The 20,382-nt window shown below is 40.4% G+C and overlaps 1 protein-coding gene across 1 annotated transcript in view; it reads left to right on the top strand.

The window, feature by feature from the left end:
* The window catches only part of LOC100954950 (kalirin RhoGEF kinase), a 512,376-nt gene that overhangs the window by 354,660 nt on the left and 137,334 nt on the right, over nt 1-20,382 (top strand). The window contains exon 11 of the mRNA XM_023516322.1: nt 19,080-19,271. Coding sequence (XP_023372090.1) covers nt 19,080-19,271 — 192 coding nt within the window. The remainder of the gene's footprint in view (nt 1-19,079; nt 19,272-20,382) is intronic.

Raw genomic sequence — 20,382 nt, 5'->3', positions numbered from 1 at the left:
AGCCTTCCTTTTGATTTTTTTTTTAAAGGAAACTTCTATTTTATTTTTATTTATCTTTTTTATTTTTAATTACAAAGCTATGTATTTTTCAATATAAAACATACAGACAAGAAAAACAGGAACAAAAATAATCTACCCACTCAGTTGTCTAACTGTCTAATAGTTGCTAATACTTGTTTATCCTCCCAACTATTCCTTCATTGATATGTATACAAGATTGGAAAATTAAATTATCCGAACTCATCCTAGAAAAAGTGTCATATACCATTGCTGAATATCACTAAAGTCACCCTTGAAGTACTCCCCAAGGGAAGCTGTGCCCTGATGCCAGTGTCTAGTCCACTCTTCAAAGTAATTTTGGAACTCTTTTTCTGGAATGGCCTTCAGAGCTGTCATCATAGGAAGGTCTGAAAATTAAGTTTGCGAACTCCTGCTTCAAAAAGTGCTACATACTTCATTGCAGAATATCACCATGGTCATCAGATGGTCAAGGGGCATATTTTGAAGGTGACTATAGTGATATTAAGCAATGGGTATATAGCACTTTTTCAAGTATGAGTTTGCCAACTTAATTGTCCTACCTTGTATGAGTATGTTTACCAGTTTTCCCCATTTAGCCATGTATCTATAGATACATATCTACAATTTTATTTTTCTTTGCAGTGCATGCTTAACACCAAGCCTTTGTATTCTTTCTCTGATCCTAGGAACTTATAGGCTATTAAAATCAGGTACATTGACTTGGCACTGGTATCTAAGTGGTTAGGGAGCCATCCACATACACTGAGGCAGGAGAATTTTAACCCGGCCTGGGCCTGCTAAACAACAATGACTACTGCAACCAAAAAAATAGCTGGGTGTTGTAGCGGGTGCCTGTAATCCCAGCTACTTGGGAGGCTCTGGCATTTAAGCCCAGAGTTAGAGGTTGCTGTGAGCTATGATGCTATGGCACTTTACCTAGTGCCACACAGTGAGACTCTGTCTCAAAAAGAAAGAAAGAAAGAAAGAAAATCAGGGACATTTATGAGTTTGTATGGAGAAGGAAAATTGACACTGAAAACAGAAGGCTGGGTTTAAGCCAAGCATTCAGAACTTCTTCCCAAGAGAAAGCTTCAGAGAAGGGCAATTTGTAAGCACCTTTCCAAGCCCTTCCTGTTCCTCAGAGGTGTGTATATATTACAGGCTGTGAGGACCTTCTGAGTCCATAAAACTGGCTGGGTTAGGGAGGGTTTAAGAATAGCAACATTTATAGCCTCTTTCCTCCTCCCTGCCTCCTCCTACTTCTTCTCTTCTTCTGCTGCAGTCCCTGGCCCTCCCTGGTACAGGTGTGATTTGGGGGGGGGGCAGTGTTTTCTAAGACACCCCCAGAGACCTTCATGAAACAAGTACTTGAGGGCTGTGGTATTCAGGGTAATGGTGGCAAATCAGGATGTGGGGGCTGAGAGCCATGTAAGGGCTTTGAGAACGTGTAGGTAGATGAAGCAGTTGGTGCAGGCAATGAGGACAGGGAACCAGGACCAAAGATCCCCAGGGGGAGGGCTTCAGGCAGTATATTATTACACAAACCAAAACATAAACATACATCACCAACAAGAGCAACCCACCAGGAAGATGTCTTTTTTCTCTGCCAATAAGCAACTGGAGGAAATTTCATGAACCAATTTAGTTTGGAATAAATTTTTAACAGGAGAAAGTCCACTGCCAAGTTCTGACAGGAACAAATCATTGCCTCTGAGTTATTCCCCCTAAAAGGGAACTCAGATTTGGGACAACAGGAGCCGAATTATTATGACCTCCTGAAGGTACCAAGGGACATCCAAGACCATGAGGATTGGTGCCTTTGTCTTGGAATATGCAAGGCATATGTCCAGCTAGTCCAAGGCACTGCCCTTTGGGTTTAAACAGAGATTGATGCAGCTGTCCTGCTACAATCTAGGAGCCAATGAAACAAAATACTGGCAGCTTCAGCTGGAATTACATATCACCATGATGCTTCACACTGTGGGTTATTTTGTACAATGTATCTGAGTCTCGGTGATGCCAAATATGGATTGAAATAGTTCCGGTGGACTATGGTCCATCACCAGCCTAGAGTTTGAAAATATAATTAGAGAAAGAGGTGAAAGGAGAGGCTAAGAAGGGAACTGCAGTCCAGGAGATGGACATGTTTCATTTTTCTTCTTCGTGAGGTTTTGATTATGCCTAAAATGTGGGGCTCTGTAATATCTTGGGAATTTCCATGGTCAATCTCATCTTCTGAAAAAAAAAAAACAGCTAAAAAAGAGAGGATTATTTGGATACAGATCTTGGATCTGAGTCACCTACTGTAGCTATCAGTATAGAAAGTTTGCAGGTTTATAAAGGTATAAAGGTTCAAGGTTTGAACATCCAATTACCCTGATTTGATCATTACACATTGCATAAGATATCAAAATATCACATGGACCCCCAAAATATGTACAGCTCTTACATACCAATAAAATATAAACATGAAAAGATTATAAAGTTTGTGATTTACTCTAAGAAATTACACACTGTGTGGCACCAAATGACCCAGTCTGGACAGTTGCCTAGAGTCTCCCTTTCCTTACTCTATGCCTTACATGAAAACAACTTGAAAGATTAGTGCCACAATCTCCCCTTTAACAAAATGGGAATTAAGGATTCCTCCTGCCTTCTTCCCTGTGGGAGGCAACAAGATCCACTGAAAAGGATATAGGGATTGGAACACGTGGGTGAGAGGCCCGGAGCAACCTTACCTGTACGAACAGTTCACCTTACCTTGCCAAGCCCCAGTTTCTACATCCACTGAATGGGAATAATGTCTGTCCTTTTGTAATTGAAGTAGGCATTCATTAAGATGATGTACTCAAAGCACTTCAAACCTGAGGCACAGAGCAAATGTAAATTATCATCATTATGATTCAGGGAATGTGGTGACAGTGGATGAGATCATGTCTGGAACACACTCAGAAAAGAGGAGCTAAGATAGAAGAGATTGATGACATTGGCCCATACCAGGAGTTTCCCAAGAGAGGGAATGTGCTGACCACTCTCTGAGTTTAACTGAACTCTTGATGCCCTGGGTTTTTTTTTCTGTTTGAGGGCCAGATTCCCATGTGTAGCAGGATTAGCTGGGAAACTTTGCACATTCTAAAACTAAAGCTAATGATTTAATGAGTGAAGCTCCCTTGTTCTGATGTTTGTGTAAGTTTGGTTGGTGAGCCTTTGGGGGTAAAAGTGGTTGTGAAGAGAAACAGCATGATGCTTTGTACATAGAACTTCCTACCCTCTTCTTTATCTGCCCTTCTAATGAGAGGGAATAGGCATTCTACCCGGTGACCTCTCAACAGCAAGCTGTGCTGCCTGAGCCAGATGGTGTAGACACCCAACTTGGCATGGGTGTCTTCAGTGCCTCTTACATCTTTTTGGGGTTCTGTAAAATTATTCATGCCCTGCCAGATCCTACCTTCCAGCCATCTTATACTTATTCCTTGTGTCACCATCCACAGAACCCTGTTGCTTAATTTTCTTTTTCTAATATTGAAGGTGGGTTTGTATGGAATTATGCATGGTTTTTGCCTAGGGATTATGTAATGACTAGGGATTGTGGATGCCGTCTCTGGTCATGGGAGACAGCTGTTGGCTGTGAAAGCTAGGTAGGAACTTTAAAGAGCTCCAGATAATGAGGTGAGTGATGTGATGTGAGCCTCAACCTTATGACCCTTCCTGTCTCGTGGTCCTATTTGGATTCTGCTCTTTTCTTGAAGAGCCTTGTATGGGGATGCTATGATCTCTTATAGCTTCTGTACTCTGAGAGAATGTTTCAATGGTTGAGTCTCTTCACTTAATCTCCTATGGAAAGGAAATGAGAAGAACATGTTGTTCCCACTTTCAAAGTGAGATCCCTAGGGTCCCAGAGAGGCCAGGGACTTGAGCAACTGTGTGGTGAATAGTCCTTAGTGGACGTGTGTTGTCTCTTCTGCCCTAGAGCAAATCACTTGACCCAGCCCTGTTTGGGAAGGGTGTGCAGTGAGCCCCATTCTTAACATAGGAAGTAGGTGTCCTTTCTCTCCTATGCCTCCCTCCCTCCCTTCCCCTTGTCTTCCACACCAGACAGCAACTGTCTGGGGCTTGTCCCATGATGAAGACTAGAGCTGGAGTCTGACTTCTCTATGGAGAGCCCATTAGCCACTTCTGCTGTGCTCCCATAGCGAGCTTTCCCATCACCACCCTGGCTTGAAGGAGAAACTCCAGGCACTATGTCTCTCTTAATTCCTTACCAAGGCTCCCATACCTTCCCCATTTCCAAATCTGTACCTTTGTCCATGCCATTCCCTTGCCTAGAAGATTATTCTCTTTGGCTTTACATTTTAGACTTCAAGGTTGGCTAAAAAAGTTACCTCTTTCTGAAAACGTGACCAGGCTTATCCATCGTGCCCTCGCTACTCCTTTACTTGGTGTGACCTCAGCATTATATCACTTTATCATACTTCATTTCTTTCCTGTCCTTGGAAAGATGGGAATTAACATAAGTTAATTTTATAGAGAAACAAGACTTAATCCTTAGTACCTCATGCTGAAACTTCTCAAATTTCATTTTTATTGATGGTAAGCTCTGAAATTCCATGACTTTTCATGTAGTATACAGAGTATTCTGGACATAATTCACCCTTTTTAAAAACATGTTTTTAGAGATAGGGTCTTTCTATGTTCCCAATGCTGGCTTCAGACTCCTGGACTCAGGAGATCCTCCTTTTTTTGATGCCTCAGTAATGTTCCCTAATCCTAGTCATGAGCATAGATATCCCTAGGGCTGCTGGAGAGGCTAAGCTTTCTCTTTTCCCTTCTCTCCCCACACTGCAATATGGTTTTAGAGCTGGCCCACAATCTAGGGGGCCTGATCAGGAATTACAGCCCCAAAAGCAGGTTGAGTCACTCCCCTCAGGTCCCAGGGCAGCCCTGTGCTTGACAGCTACTTCTCTTGGATGATGGTGATGATTTTAACAGTATACCTGGGGATGGACAGTGAGATATAAGTGAACTAGACTTCTGAAGCCATGATGAGAACCCAGTCTCTGAGTGAACAGTGAGACTGGAAGAGGGAAAATGATTATTCTCCATCTGGATCTCTCTTATCATACCTTTCACTTTGCATCACTCCATCTTTTTTTTTTTTTTTTTTTGCTAATTTTTGTTTAAAGGGCCTTAAGCATTTCAATCCACATCTGCTTGTCAGTTTCATGCACGGAAACATGGATGGACCCTTGCCTGTCACTCTGTGCTGCTGTCAATTCTATGCCATGGGCATTGAGGCTTTTGATATTTATATGATGGTGATAGGGAAACCTCTCAACCAAAACTTATAGCCCCACTTTGTCTGAAGTCCAAGAGCCTGTCTCACTTTTAATTATTTTCAAATTTGACATGTCTCTTATTTCTTACTGCTGAGGAAAACAACTCAGGGTTATAAGTAAGTGATGTTATCACTGGACCCTGGGGGAATAATTTCTAGGATTTCATAGGTGATTATTTATAATTAGATGTTTTTTCCATATATATGTCATACCAAAATCATGTTTCTTCAAAGCTATGATAAGCAATGTCATAATGTCCAAACTGAGAAAGGTAAAATTTATGATTGGAAATACAGGGTGATTATATATTTTAAACTATGATTGATCAAGCATTAGTGTCTTCAGAATTTCTAAAACTAAGAAATGTACCTGTTTCTAAGATAAATTCATTTGCAATGAAATTTATTGGTATTTCTAAATGCACTCACATTTTAACCCATCAACTGACAAAAATATATTGAACCCTTATATTTTCCTTTTAAAATTTCTTTTATTTAGTATTTTTCAAAGTTTGGAGAAATTCTTGTTTACTGCAATAACAAGTAAAACAATGCAAATATATGTAAATTAAAGTGCTAATTATTCCTTCTCTTCCACTCCCCAGTCTCACCCTTTTTTTTTTTTTTTTTTTTTTTGGAGTTTTTGGCCAGGGCTGGGTTTGAACCCACCACCTCTGGCATATGGGGCTAGCGCCCTACTTCTTTGAGCCACAGGTACCGTCCCCCCATACCCCAGTCTCACCTTTTTAAGGCATCTCACACATATTTCTTTTACTTATTTATTTTTCATTTGTTTTACGTTTTTAAATTGAGAGATAAACTTGTATGTATTGATATTTATTTGTGTATAAGGTATTGTTTTGAAATATATGCTGTGAATGACTAAAGATGACTAAAAAATGCATGTATTATCTCATATAGTTATCATTTTTGTAGTGAGAATGTGATATATCCACTCCCTTAGTGTTTTTGACGAATACAGTATATTGTTAACTATACTCACCATGCTGTACAATAGATTTCTTACACTTATTCTTCCTATCTAACTGAAATTTTGTATCCTTTGATTTTTTTTTTTTTTTGAGATGGAGCCTCAAGCTATCCCCCTGGGTAGAGTGCCATGGCATCACGCTCACAGCAACCTCCAACTCCTGGGCTCAAGCGAGTCTCCTGCCTCAGCCTCCCAAGTAGCTGGGACTACAGGCGCCCGCCACAACACCCGGCCATTTTTTTTTTTTTTTGGTTGAGCCATCATTGTTGTTTGGCGGGCCCGGGCTGGGGATTCGAACCCGCCACCTTAGGTGTATGTGGCTGGTGACTTAGCCGCTTGAGCCACAGGCGCCGAGCCGTATCCTTTGATTAACATCTCCCTAAACCTCCTAGCCCACCACCTCAGTCTCTGGTAACCACCAATCTACTCTCCACTTGTATGAGCTCACCTTCTCTTTGGTTCTGCATTTGAATGAGATTGTGTGGTATTTGTCTTTTTGTACCTGACTTATTTTACTTAACATAGTATCCTCCAGGTCCATTCAAGTTGTTGCAAATGACACACAGTTCACAGTGTAGTGAACTATTCCCTTAGTGTTGAACATTTTGATCATTTCTAGCTTTTACTTTTATAAACCATAATTACTGTATTTAAACTGCTAAACAAGGCATTAAATATACCCCAGTCCTTAGTTCTCCTGAGCCACTTTAAAGCAAAAGGCTAGATCTCTCTAGTGTTGAATGTCTAGTGTTTGAGCCCTGCCCAAAACTTAAGTAGCTTCAAAGGTAGTAGGTACAATTAGAGTCACCTGGGGAGCTTTAAAATATACAGCTGCCAAGTACTCACCCGGCTATCCTGATTCAAGTAACCGAGAGTACACTTGGGTATTGTGTTTCTCCCCTAGCTCCTTTCTCTACCTCTCCTACACCTAACCTTCCCATATCCTGTGGAAATCACAGGATTAGTTGACTCCTTGAGGCTCCTACATCTGGACGGTTATCAGAAAACACTGGGAGCTGGGGCTTGTAAGTTCTCCTTCTATGGGGCTCCTCATGGCCTTATGGTCTCAGACAGTGGTTCTCAACTAGAAGACAATTTTTGTTGCACTGAGACATTTGGCAGCATCTGGGGATGTTTTTGGTTATCACATCTGGGGAAGAGGTTGCAATTGGCATCCTGTGGTTACAGGCCAGGGGGCTGCTAAGCATCCTACTGCGCACAGGGCAGCACCGATGCTTGTTCCCCAGGGTTGCGGTAACAAAGTACCCCAGGCTGAATGGATTAAAACAACAGAAATGTACTGTCTCACAGCTCTGAGATGGAAGCATCAACAGGATTGGTTCTTTCTGGAGGCTGTGAGGGGACATCTGTTCCAGGCCTCTCTCTTAGTTTCTGATGACTTACTGACAGCTGTGGTGTTCTCTGGCTTTTTATGCATCACGCCATGCTCGGTTTTAGTATGTCTGTGTATTTTCATGTGGCCATCTTTATATGTGAACATACTGCATCTTGAGCCTACCCTATTCTAGTGTGTTCTCATCTTATTATATCTATAACTTTATTTTCAAATATGGGCACAGTCTGAGGTACTGGAGGTTAGAGCTTCGATGTGTGTGTGGGGTTTTTTTGGTGGGGGGGACAAAATTTAACCCATGAATGCCCCATAAGCAAAAAATTATCTGGCCCAAAATGTTAATAGTGTTGCCGCTGAGAGACACTGTTCCACATAGTCTGTATCAAATCCAGTGAGGTAGCTAAGGTAAACACATGGGCAAGTAATGGTATGGTTTGGATGTTTGTGTCTCCCCCAAATTTATATGCTGAACCCTAAGCCCCAGTGTGATGGTATTAAGACGCTGGACCTTTAGGAGGTTATTAGGTCATGAGAGTACAGCCCTCATAAATGACATCAGTGCCCTTATTAAAAAATAGGCCCCAGGAAACTCATTAGCCCCTTCCATCATACGGGATACTGCAAGAAGATGCCATCTATATGAGCCAGGAAATGGGACCCTCACCAGACATCAAACCTGCTGGCACCTTGATCGTGAACTTCTCAGCTTCTAGACCTGTGAGGAATAAATTTTATTATAAACTTGAGTATTTTTATTATACTAGCATGAATGGGCCAAGATAGATGTAAAGTGTCCCAGAGTCTGGGAAGGTGGAAAATGAGCAAGAGCCTCACCATTAAGAAGGCCAGGGACATCTGCTTCTAGGTCAGAGGCTGTGGGCTCCCTACAGATCTACATAGATATGAGCAACCCTGGGCCCACAGAGTGATTTATGTCCAAAATAGGGTCATAAAGGAGCACTATGCTAACTGTGGAAGGAGAGGTGTGGGCCAAACCCTCTGATTTGGGCACCACATCATCTAACCCACATCTCCCCGGGTCAGACATAGCCTTTTCCTCTCTGCCCCCTTTAGGAAAGAAACAGAGAGAAACATAAATCCACATGCCCCACAGTTTTTAGCAGTATTTTCAAGCCAACTATCTTGTCTTTCCAAAGCCCTGTCTTCTCCCTCTCACACCCACTGCCTCCCACTGACAGCCAAACATAGAATACAGAAAACAGGAAAAACAGCAACACTGCAGTTACATCTTTTAAGAGAGAACATTGCTTTGGGTACATTTCCCCCCATATCTCTTGAATTGCCAAATTCTGCAGCAGGTGGCCTCATTCTGTTCTGTGGGGATGCTATCTCACCAACTGCTTGTTTCTTTGGCTTTAAGAATTCCATGCGAGAATGAATTTCCACAGGGCTGGGGCCACTGAGCAGTCTATGTATCTTTGTCTGAATACTCAGATCTATCTTCTTCACTTTTAAAATATTTTTGCTCACATTCTGCTGTTGTGGCTGTATGTTCCCCTCCATTATTTTGCCGATTTGAATAGAGAAGGGAAAGCAGGGTGGGGGAAGGGTGGACAAAGGAGTGGAAATTGTGTTATCAGACTCCAGGAGTGATGTGTTACTTCCCAGCAGCAATATGACCACCAGCTGCCCACATCTGGGGCCTACTCAGTGGGAAGCTTCTCTATACAGTCTTTAGAACTTTGTGTCTCTGTGTGCTGCTCTCCTAGTTTTGATTTCCTAATTGCTCAGCCATCTTTACTCTCCACTGCTTCCGCTGGTTTGTCCCAAGCAGCAGCTCTGACTCTAGTCCCCTTCCTGTCTGCACCATCTTCCTTGTGTTTTGGTCTCAGTGCCAGTCCAGGCTCTCCCAGGCCTAACTGACAGCTTTTACACTGCCTTCCACTGTTCTCCATGCTCTGGAGTGTAGGTGACGAGAGGTCAGGAGAAAAGTGCTTTCCTAGTTTGTTTCAGGAACCATGAGGGTGGCCATGATTTCTGATATCTGGGTTGGTTTTCCTTACAGGCTAGAAATCTGGTGTTTTCTGTAAAATCCTGTACAATACCTTGTAACCTGCATTGACAGCCTCTAAGATTGATTCTGCCTTTTGGTCTAGAAACAGGGTATCTCATTGTTAGTATTATATTAAACATATAACATGCTAATAGTTAATTCTCATTATTTCTTTTGCTTTCTTGCCAGAGAGTGCTAGATATCCAACTTCCAATCCCCAGCCGAGAGGAAATATATTGAAATTCCTTTAAAACATAATATGTAAATTAACAGGGCTACTGAGGACTGGAAAGAAAGAAAATGAATCGGTGAAAGAGATACCACCCCAGCAAAGAACATCTGCACTTCTTTCCTCAGACTTTTGAGGCCTCAGTATATTCTTAAATATACAAAGTTAGACTGTAGGAAGATAACACTTTACAACTGTGGAGTTCTGAAAATATGCCGTATCTAGGAAAAGGTGCTAAAACATTTTAGATATAAAGAAAAAAATATATTCTCCAGCAAGTAGCGATCTCTATAGGAATGGACAGGGTGATGATTGCATATGTACATATGATAAAGTTGGTGTTTAAGTTCCCAAAGATAATCTCAAACTATCTTAAACTAAATTTAAGTACCCAAACTATTTGTGTGGAGAGGTCTTAGCATCTGCAATAGTTATTTTAGTATCAGTCCCAATTATTACCTGAAGATTTATATAGATAGTCTTCAACATAAGGAGCATCTGGTTAGAACTGTTCATTAGATATTCCTTATTTGGACACATGAGTTGTTCTAATGGAGGCAATTTTCTTGTTTTGTTATTCAGGGCACTAAGATATTACCCTTTCAATAGATGTCGCCCTTTCTGCAGATGTCATGTGGTGATCAATCCATTACTGGTACCCAGAAGTAGTTTCCTTTGTTCCTTCCTACTGGTGCACACCCAAGACTGCTTGGCCATTGCCACAGTCCATCCCCTTCCAACCCTGCAATAACCAACTGATGAAGGAGAAATGTGTTCTTGGTGTTCCGAGATGAAAACTGAAAAGCATTTTTCTATATGGCTTTCAGTGATTGTGGATAATGTGCTCTATCAGTAGAGTATGGTATCTTAAACACACTATGAACACCTGGGTGATATTATCTTCATTGACCTATGGTTTATTTAGAAATATGTTATTTAGTTTCCAATAATTTGGGAATTCTACAGAAATAGTATGTGCTCAGCTCAATTTCCTTTATTTTATTCTGGGAACCTAACCCCCAATTATATGGCAAATATATTTCCAGTGCTAAACTTAGAAATGTGGCTTACAAAGGATTACAATGGATCCCTATTCATTCTTAAAGGGGACTGCCTGTGTTAGAAGATAAGGAAAACATTTATTTCAGAGCCTTATTGCTGACAAGCTGCTGAGCTGCAGATTTTGGGGGCTGAGTGAGTATTAAAAGGAGAGTACTTGCTCACTATGTGCATTGATGAGTAGCTTACTCTTTCCTTCTAGGAGAATAGAATTCTCTCTGGAAGGCAATGTGTACACTTTAGAAGTATATTGCAAAAAAAAAAAATGGCAATTGCAAATAAAGGATTAAACTCTGTCTCAAAAAATAAAAGAAAATGTCAATTTAAAAACACATAAGAGTGAGTGTAATGCAAAATAATAAAGAAGCAGAAGAGATGAAGATTTTACATTGAGTTTTGGAGAAGCATGGAAAGTACTGGTAGTTATTATTAGAGAGACTTGGTTTACTATTTTCTTGATATGTGACACTCTTAAAACAAGTTACATTACCTGAGCTACAGTGTTCTCATTTGTCAAATGAAATCAATAATACCTGTCTTATGATTGATCCCAAGGCTTAGAGACAATGTAGATAAAGCTTCTAACACAATGCCTAAACACTATAAATACCTGGGTGATATTGTCTTCATTGACCTATGGGTTATTTAGAAATATGTTATTTAGTTTCCTATAATTTGGGAATTCTACAGAAATATTTCTATTCTTGATCCCCAATTTAATTATAGTTAGAGGAAATATTTTGTATGGTTTATATCCCTTTACATCTGTTAAGGCTTGTTTTATGGCCCAGAATATGGTTTATCGTAGAAGATCTTTTAAAACTTTCTGTGAGCACTTGAAAAGAATGTGATTCAACTAGTTCAAGTTGCTTGAGAGCATTCAAATCTATTTCCTTACTAATTTCCTATCTACTTATTCTATTAAATATTGAGAGGGGACATGGATATCTCTGACTGTAATTGTGGACGTCTCTATTTCTCCTCCCGGGTTTGTCAGTTTTTGCTTCACTTGTTTTGAACCTTTGTTATTGGGCGCATAAATGTTCCGAATTATTATATCTTCTTGATATATTAACTTCTTGTTTATTATAAAATGCCCTTTTGTTCCCCAGTAACATTATTCATTCTGAAATATACTATGTCTGATATTAATATAGCATTAATATAGCTACCAGCTTTCTCTTAGTGTTACTATGCTGTATCTTTCTCTGTCCTTTTACTTTTAAATTATTTGTTTCTTTATATTTAAAGAGCATTCTTTATAGACAACATATGGTTGGACTTTATTTCTTTATTTTCTTCTCTATTTCATGCTTTTTAATTTTTTTTTATTTCAGGATATTACAGGGGTGCAAACATTTTGGTTACATCAGTTGCTTTTGTACCATTTGACTCAAAGTTATTAGTATGTCCTTTACCCAGTGAATCCATTAAGACTTAAGTGCACATATGAGACTGGCTTTTCTATGTAATCTGTCAATCTCTGCCTTTTGAATGTGGTATTTAGACAATTTACATTTAATGTGATTATTGACATCTTTAAGTTTAAATCTATTATCTTGGAGTTTTTTTTCTCTATTTGTTTCAACTATTCTTTGTTGCTTCCCCCTTGTTGTTTTCTGCCTTTCCTAGATTAATTTAATGTTTTTATGGTTCCATTTTATCTCTTGATGGCCGATTAGCTATCACTCTTTATTATTTTCATGGTTGCTTTAGGGTTCATAGTATTTTAACTTCTCACAGTTTACCTTCAATATACCTACAATATAAAGTGAATACTATACCACTTTACATATAGTATAGGACCTTAACAATATAGTATTCTTCCATTCCTCCCTCCCTGAACTTTATGCTATTGTTAGCACATATTTTGCTTTTACATATGCTATAAGCCACATGCTATACTGTTGTTATTTTTATTTAAACAATCAATTATCTTTTAAAGAGATTTAAATAATAAAGAAAAAACCTTATGTATTTACCCAGGATACATATATGGATCTGTACTTCCATCTGATACCATTTTCTTTTTTCCTGAAGGACTTCCTTTAACATTTCTTGTCATGCAAGTCTACTCATGAAGAATTCTTTCAGCTTTGTATTATCTGAAAAAACCTTTATGTCATTTTTGTTTTTGAAAATATTTGTGCTGGACATAAAATTCTAGTTTGAATGGGTTTTTTCCCCCCTTTTAGTACTTTAAAGATGTTGCTCTGCTTTTTGCTTGTATTGTTTCTGATGAGAAGTCTGCTGTCATCCTTATCTTTATTCCTTTGTATTTATCTTGTCTCCCTCCCCTTTCTCTCCACTGGGTGCTTTTTAAGAGTTTATTTTCTTTCTCTTTTTTTCTCCATTTGGTTTGATTTGGCTTATATGTGCCTTGATGTAGTTTTGGTAGTTTTTGTTACATTTGAAAACTTTTTGGTGATTATTCCTTCAAAATATTTTCCTCCTCATCTAAAGATTTCAATTACTTGCATGTTATGCTGCTTGAAGTTGTTCCACAGCTCACTGATGCCTCATTTTTTAAAAATTCTTTTTATTCTCAGCACTTCAGTTTGAGTAGTTTCCATTGCTGTGTTTTAAAGTTCAATAATCTTATCTTCTGCAGTGTTTAACCTGCCATTAATATGATTTTTTTTTTTGAGACAAAGTCTCACTATGTTGCCTTTGATAGAGTGCTGTGGTGTCACAGCTCACAGCAACCTCACAGCAACCTCCAACTCTTGGGCTTAAGCGATTCTCTTGCCTCAGCCTCCCTAAGTAGCTGGGACTGCAGGCACCTGCCACAATGCCTGGCTGTTTTTTGTTGCAGTTGTCATTGTTATTTAGCTGGACCAGGTTGAATTTGAACCCGCCAGCTTCAGTGTATGTGGCTGATTCTGTAATCACTGTGCTGATCTTAATGTGTTTTTCATCTTTAGAGCTACAAGGGTTTTTTAAAACATCTTCTGTTTCTTAACACTTTGAGCATAGGAAATACAGTTATAATAACCAATTTAATATCCTTGTCTGTTTTATTTCAACATCTATGTTAGTTTTGGGTTAGTTTTTTTTTTGATTGATTAATGTTTTTTCCCTTATCAGAGGTGTTATTTTCCTGCTTCTTTGTATGCCTGGTAATTTTTTATTAGATATCTGATATCATAAGTGTTACCTTGTCAGTGTTGTATATTTCTGTATTCCTATAAATATTCTTAAGTTTTTCTGGGAGGATACAATAAGGTTACTTGGAAAAACTTTGATCCATTCAGGTCTTTTTCTTAAAATTTACTAGGCAAGACCAGAGCAATGCTCAGTCTAAGACTGTTTACTGTTCTGAACTTTGTGTGAGTACTCTACCCAATATTCTATGAAATAGAAGGTTTTCCAGGCTACCTGACCAGAATAGGTACTATTCCTGGCACTGTTCAAGTGCTGGACACTACTTCCTTTAATCCTTTCAGGTGCTTTTTTTCCTCCAGCTCAGGAAGTTTTCTCATACATTGGTGGATCCTCAGCAGATCTGTCCCAGAGAGGGTAAGGAAGGAAGGTGAGAGAGTTTTTGTTCATGGTGTCTTCCACCTCTTCCCTTTAAAAGCCTGCCCCTGTCCCTTTGGTTCAGCCCAGGAAGTCTGAAACCAAAACTGTGTTGCTAAAATGCCTATATTTTTAGAGACAGATTATCCTAGAATGTTCTATTTCATCCTTGGGAAGAAAACAAAAAAGTAATAGATCCAGGCTGCAGCAGAAGGATTGACGTTAGATGTTGGAGCTGAATTATCTATGGCATTTTATCTGGTTGACATAGGGCTGGAGTAGGGTAGGAGGTGTTGGAGAAAGGGAAGAATAGGAACTGTAACCATCTCTGTGTATCCAGATATCTAAATTAATGATTTGCCTATTATATGTCCCACCTGAACGCCCCAAACTTGAGAGATCTATGTCCCAGCACTCATTACCCATTTTTGGCAGGTCAGTTGAGAAATGTCAATGGAAGTCAAGTCCAAGGCAGAGTTGAGGAGACTGGGAAACCAAAGAATGCCTAGAAAATGCACTTAGAGTAAGATCAGACTCTGACCATGGGTCAGAAGCTGCTGTTGATTTGGTCAGATGGTGGGCAGAAATCTGTTGTGATCCTTGCCCCAGTTCAAAGGCAATGACAAGAATCAGTGTATTGATTTGGTAGTACTCTATTTGATATTCTCTAAGCATATTCCTATGTCAAGCATCTGCCAGGAGGTAGGATAAACCAAATTGTATTGAACAATGAGCATGAATTCTAGCATGTAGGATCTTATACCAGATAGTTGATGAGGGCCAAGGATTGAGTATTAGGATTGATGGGGGTTGATGTATACTTTAATTTATTAATTCATTCACTAAATAATTATGGAGATGAGCACTAAGAGAGATGAAACTAACATCTATGTTAGTTAAATTACCAGGCATACAAAGAAGCAGGAGTAATGTGAATTTAAAGTGAAGGAAAAAAGCAAGTGTCAGATGAAGCCATGCCAAGGCATTTCACCCCAAAGGTAATGAGAGGTCACTGAACAATATTAAGTAGAAAAGGGATGTGATTGGACTTGAATTTTAGAAGCTCTTTCTGGTATTAATGGGGAGGAAGAATGGGCATGAATAGAGCAGGAAACTCAGTTTTTAGATTGACCCATTGCCTTTCATCCTGTCTTCATCATCTCTTTCTCCCTATAAATTCTATCATCTAGCTTTCCCTACCTTATACAACCTGATTTCCTGCTCCTTTCCAATTGAATTAGGTTCAGTAACTTTTTCAAACATGCCTGTGCATTCCTGTCTTTATGTCTTGTTTATTTGATAGACATTAGTGAGTGTCTAGCCACAGTGCTTGGCATGGGGTGGGGGGGCACAGAGGTCTGAGACATGGAACCTGCCTTTAATGAGATCACAGACCAGTAGGGAGATATCATGGAGATACATTGTTACTGTGGAATGTGATAATGGCTGTGGTATGGGATAAACAAAATATCCCAGGCACAAAAAGTAAGAGAGTGCTGTTTATGAGAATCCTTCCTCCTCCTCTGCTAAATCCTACCCATTCTTAGGCCCCTGCCCACATTCTTGGCAGAAACAGGGTAGTATAATGGCTTAGAGCCTGGGCTCTGAAGCCAGATAACAGGGTTTTAATCATAATTCTACCATTTCCCAGTCATGTGACCTTGGCCAGAAATTATTTTTTTCAAAACTCTTATTTTATCTATTTATTTATTTATTTTAGTGATGGGGTTTCATTCTGTTCCGAGGCTGGAGTGTGGTGGCCTGATCATAGCTTATTTAATCTTAAACTCTTGGGCTCAAGCAATCCTCCTGCCTCAGCCTTCTGAGCAGCAAGGTCTACAGACACATGTCATCATGCTCTGCTAATTCGTTAACATTTTTGTAAAGATAGGATTTTACTATGTTGCTCAACTGGTCTCAAACTTTCGAATTCAAGCCATCCTCCCAAAGTGCTGGGATTACTGGCATGAGCCATCATGCTTGGCCCAGAAATTCTTTGTACCTCAGTTTCTTCATCTGTAAAATTGATCTGCCGGCTGAATCAACTTCATAGGGTTATCATGAGGATTAAAGGAGATAGATAATATGCATAAAAGCCCTTAGAATGGTTCTTGGCATATGAAAAATATTTAATAATTGTTAGCCTTTATTCTCAGTTTTTACTTATTTTCTTTTCAGCATCTATATTGTGTCAAGAAACTTTATCCTCTAATTATCTATTATTATGTTGCTTGCCCTATTTTATGTATCTGTACTCCTAACATACTCCCAGTGTTGAGTACGTATTAGGGTGATCAGAGCCATACTGATTTTCCCAGGAGCAAGGGCATTTCTGGGACACAGGATGTTCTGTGCTAAAACAAGGGAAGTCTTGGGAAAACCAGGACAAGTTGATCACTTTACACATGGTAGGCACTTTAGTTTGCTTTTTATTTATCTCTTTTTGGTTTCAAACCTGATTTGCAAGTAGGTTCACTTTGGCTTTGCCACAAATTTTTATTTATTGTGTAGAAAATATAAAGATATAACATCTGAATTTCTTTAGGGATTCCCGAGGTTCCCTAGGGTTTAATGTAGATCATTGGAGGGATTCCTAAAAAACCTCTCTCTCATCAGCTGTGAGTATGTACAATAGAAATTGTGGACAACCCCACAGAAGCTGTCCTTCACCTGTTCCACAGCCCCAGAAGTCTCCTTCTCCCTGTCATTCCCCATCACTGCCTGCATTTCCTCCTTCTGAGACTGGATGACTTCCTTTATTTGCTTTCCACACTTGACATACCCCTCTTTAACTCGATGGAAAGCTCTTTTCTTTATAGGAGGTTTCTCTCTTTTTCTATGAGTTTCCCAGTTGGAGCTAAATGGTTTTTTCTCTAAGTCCCATGTCTCTAGTACTGGGACAGTATTTGCTTTGGGAAGTTGCTTTTCAGACAGCGTTCATTAAGGATCCTGTGGGGCCTCTCAGAATTCCTAAGAGCCCTGACATGTGTTTGCTGACTGCCATCCCATCTTCTCCAGGTTCTATACCAGTACAATCAAGAGGCTGGGTTGATAGCCTCTGAAAATATCAACCCTAGTATGTTAGTTTCCTCTGGCTGTTGTTAACAAAGCACCACAGACCACATGAACTTACACAACAATTTTATTTTCTCACAGTTCTGGAAGCTGGAAGGGTGAGACTAAAGTGTTAGGATGGTTCTATCTGAAGGGAATGACGGGGAAACCTGCTCCATGCCTTTCTTTTAACTTCTGGTGGTTTGTGCAAAGTCTTTGGCATTTCTTGGCTTGTACACACGTCTGCCAATCTCTGCCTTCATCTTCACGTACACTCTCTGAGTGTATGTCTTTCTCTTCATGCAGTATATAGGTACCTTACTGCAGTATGACTTGATTGTAATGTGACTAATTGTATCTGCAACTATCCTGTTTCTTTTTTTATTTTTATTTTTTATTAGATCATAATTGTGTACATCAACATGTAAATTTTAGGGTACAAAATTCAGCCCATAACACCCAGGTCTTCAGGTGTGTCCAAAACACTTCATGGAGATGTGGAGGCCACTTCACCATGGGCCATTGTTCATAAACCTATTTCTAATTCTCTGTTCCCAAGGTGTTTGATGCTGAGGGCTTTGCCTGTTTACCACTCTCTACGGCATAATGCCGACTCTAGAGACATTATGAATATATGTACACCTGAGTCACCAGCTCTGCATGAGGACGTATCAGGAAATGTTTTTAAAGAGAAGCCTGCTGAGGAAAAGTTGTATCCATAGCTTATAATGTAATAACTATTGTAAAGGCAGTGACTCCCTTCCTGATAAATAATAATTATAAGTTGGTTGCCTTTGAAAATGCTCTGGAGAATACCATGATGTGTGCAGATGGGGTTTGGAGAAGCATGTGTGTGCCTGTGCATACAGTAGCTCATGATAAACAGAGTCACCAGAATCCTCCCCCACGTTCCTGCACACATTCCTAGGGCTTCAGGGAGCAGCCTGCCTCTCTGCCCTCCGGAGGCGGCCGCTTCCTTCAGTCAGCGCTCTGAATCTGCTGACCCACTCCCCTCAAAGAGATAGCTCTGTTCCAAAAGATAAACAGCAGTAGTTACGGGCAACTTGGGTGGGGGGGAGCAAAGCAAATCTCCCAGTTTGTGCTTCCTTGTGTTCTCACACAGAAGCACAGACCATCTTTGTGGATGTGCTATTTCTGATTCTGGCAATTCAGCCTGAGACGTGAAGGCAGTGATCGGTCTTCGTGAGTGTTGGGGCTAGAAAGCAGATGGGGTACAGGGCTTCTCGCAGGTCTCCTCACTTCTTTCCAGAGACACTGCACCTCTGAGAAGTCCCAGGGGAAGAAAGGCCTCTAGTTGTTGCCCGCTCGTGCGGAGCATCTGAGCAGGCTGCTAGCTAGCTCAAAGGCGGCGTGCCAGCTCCAGATTAGGGAGCTGTCGGCTCAGTGCCCACGTCCCTCCATTCCAGCTCGGGAGGAGCCCCAGGGTGGGCTGCGGGAAAGCGCAACTGCAAGTTGACTTTGCCTCATTATTGTTGCTGGCAGAATACCTACACGAATGCGGACAAGCTTCTAGAAGCAGCAGAGCAGTTGGCTCAGACTGGGGAATGTGACCCAGAGGAGATCTACAAGGCAGCTCGGCACCTGGAGGTGCGCACCCAAGACTTCGTGCGCAGGGTGGAGCAGCGGAAGCTCCTCCTGGACATGTCTGTCTCCTTTCACACACACACCAAAGAGGTAAGGGGGCAAGCAGGGTGAGCTCAGTGCTGGGAGGGTTGGGTCTGCTTCCAAGTAAAATGGCCCCAAAGGTCTGACCAGCATCCTGGGTGGTCTGCAGGTTACTAGTCTCCTAACTTTGGTAATATTAACAGTTTACTGATAGTTATGTCTCTATCAAAATGGGCATCCCCCAAAATCAATCTGAAATTTAGAAAAAAAAAAGTAGGGGGTATTATCTCTAGTGAGGAAGGGAGGCAGGTGGTTTTGGGAGTCTGCTAGAGCATTCTATCTGCAGCTGGAGGAATTTGGGAATCCCTGATACAGAGATGGTAACTGTAATGTGAAATATATAAGAAGTACAGACTTTCTTCCCACTCCACACCAATTTCTCTCTGTTGCTGTTCCTTATCAGAAATCAGAGTCCTGCAGAACTTAATCAGTTATCTTTGCTGCTAGCAAGGAGCATACAGAGTTTGCAGGGGTGCTTTATGTTTTTGTTTTACCTCCCATTTCATTTTATTTATTTTTTAAACAGGGGACTTTATCTTCTCAATGAAACCTGTGAGAGGGCCATGTTAAAACCAGTCCTCACCTTGCTGCATATGGCACAATGGGTGGTGAAGGACTGGGGACCAGTGGTGTCCTCCACAGAGGAAACCAGGGTGGCTCACATCCCAGCCTGAGTCACTCCCCAGGTAGAGGAAGGGGCTGGAAGGATGGATCATGCTAAGCTGAGGAGGAAGCCTGCAGCCCTGTGATTGTTTTTCATTTCTCATTCTTGCAGGGTACTCTGAAATTGAGTAAGTGGCCGTTAAGGAGGCAAATTTAGCATGTTCCATAATAACACCCTTGGCAGATGAATTCATTAGGTGTATACGTGCTTGCATTCCCCTAGGAATTTATTTTAATAGAGTATTAATTAAAGTTTGCTGCTCAGTAAAAAAAAAAAAATTAACCCTACTCAATTAAGATGAAATTTGATATTGGGAATGCATTAAGAAGCCTGATTGTTACGACTTCACAAGCTTTTTTGACACTTTGCAGGGATGGATGGGAATCATTGCAGTGCCTATCAGAGAAAAACATGAAACGATAATGTTTTCAAAACTGAGATTCCCCAGGCAGATGA

This window comes from Otolemur garnettii, unplaced genomic scaffold (assembly GCF_000181295.1).
Source record: "Otolemur garnettii isolate 467f Iridium unplaced genomic scaffold, OtoGar3 scaffold00089, whole genome shotgun sequence".
NCBI classification, from domain to species: Eukaryota; Metazoa; Chordata; class Mammalia; order Primates; family Galagidae; genus Otolemur; species Otolemur garnettii.
The sequence above is the reverse complement of the archived record's forward strand: the minus strand, read 5'-3'. Positions and strand labels throughout refer to the sequence as shown.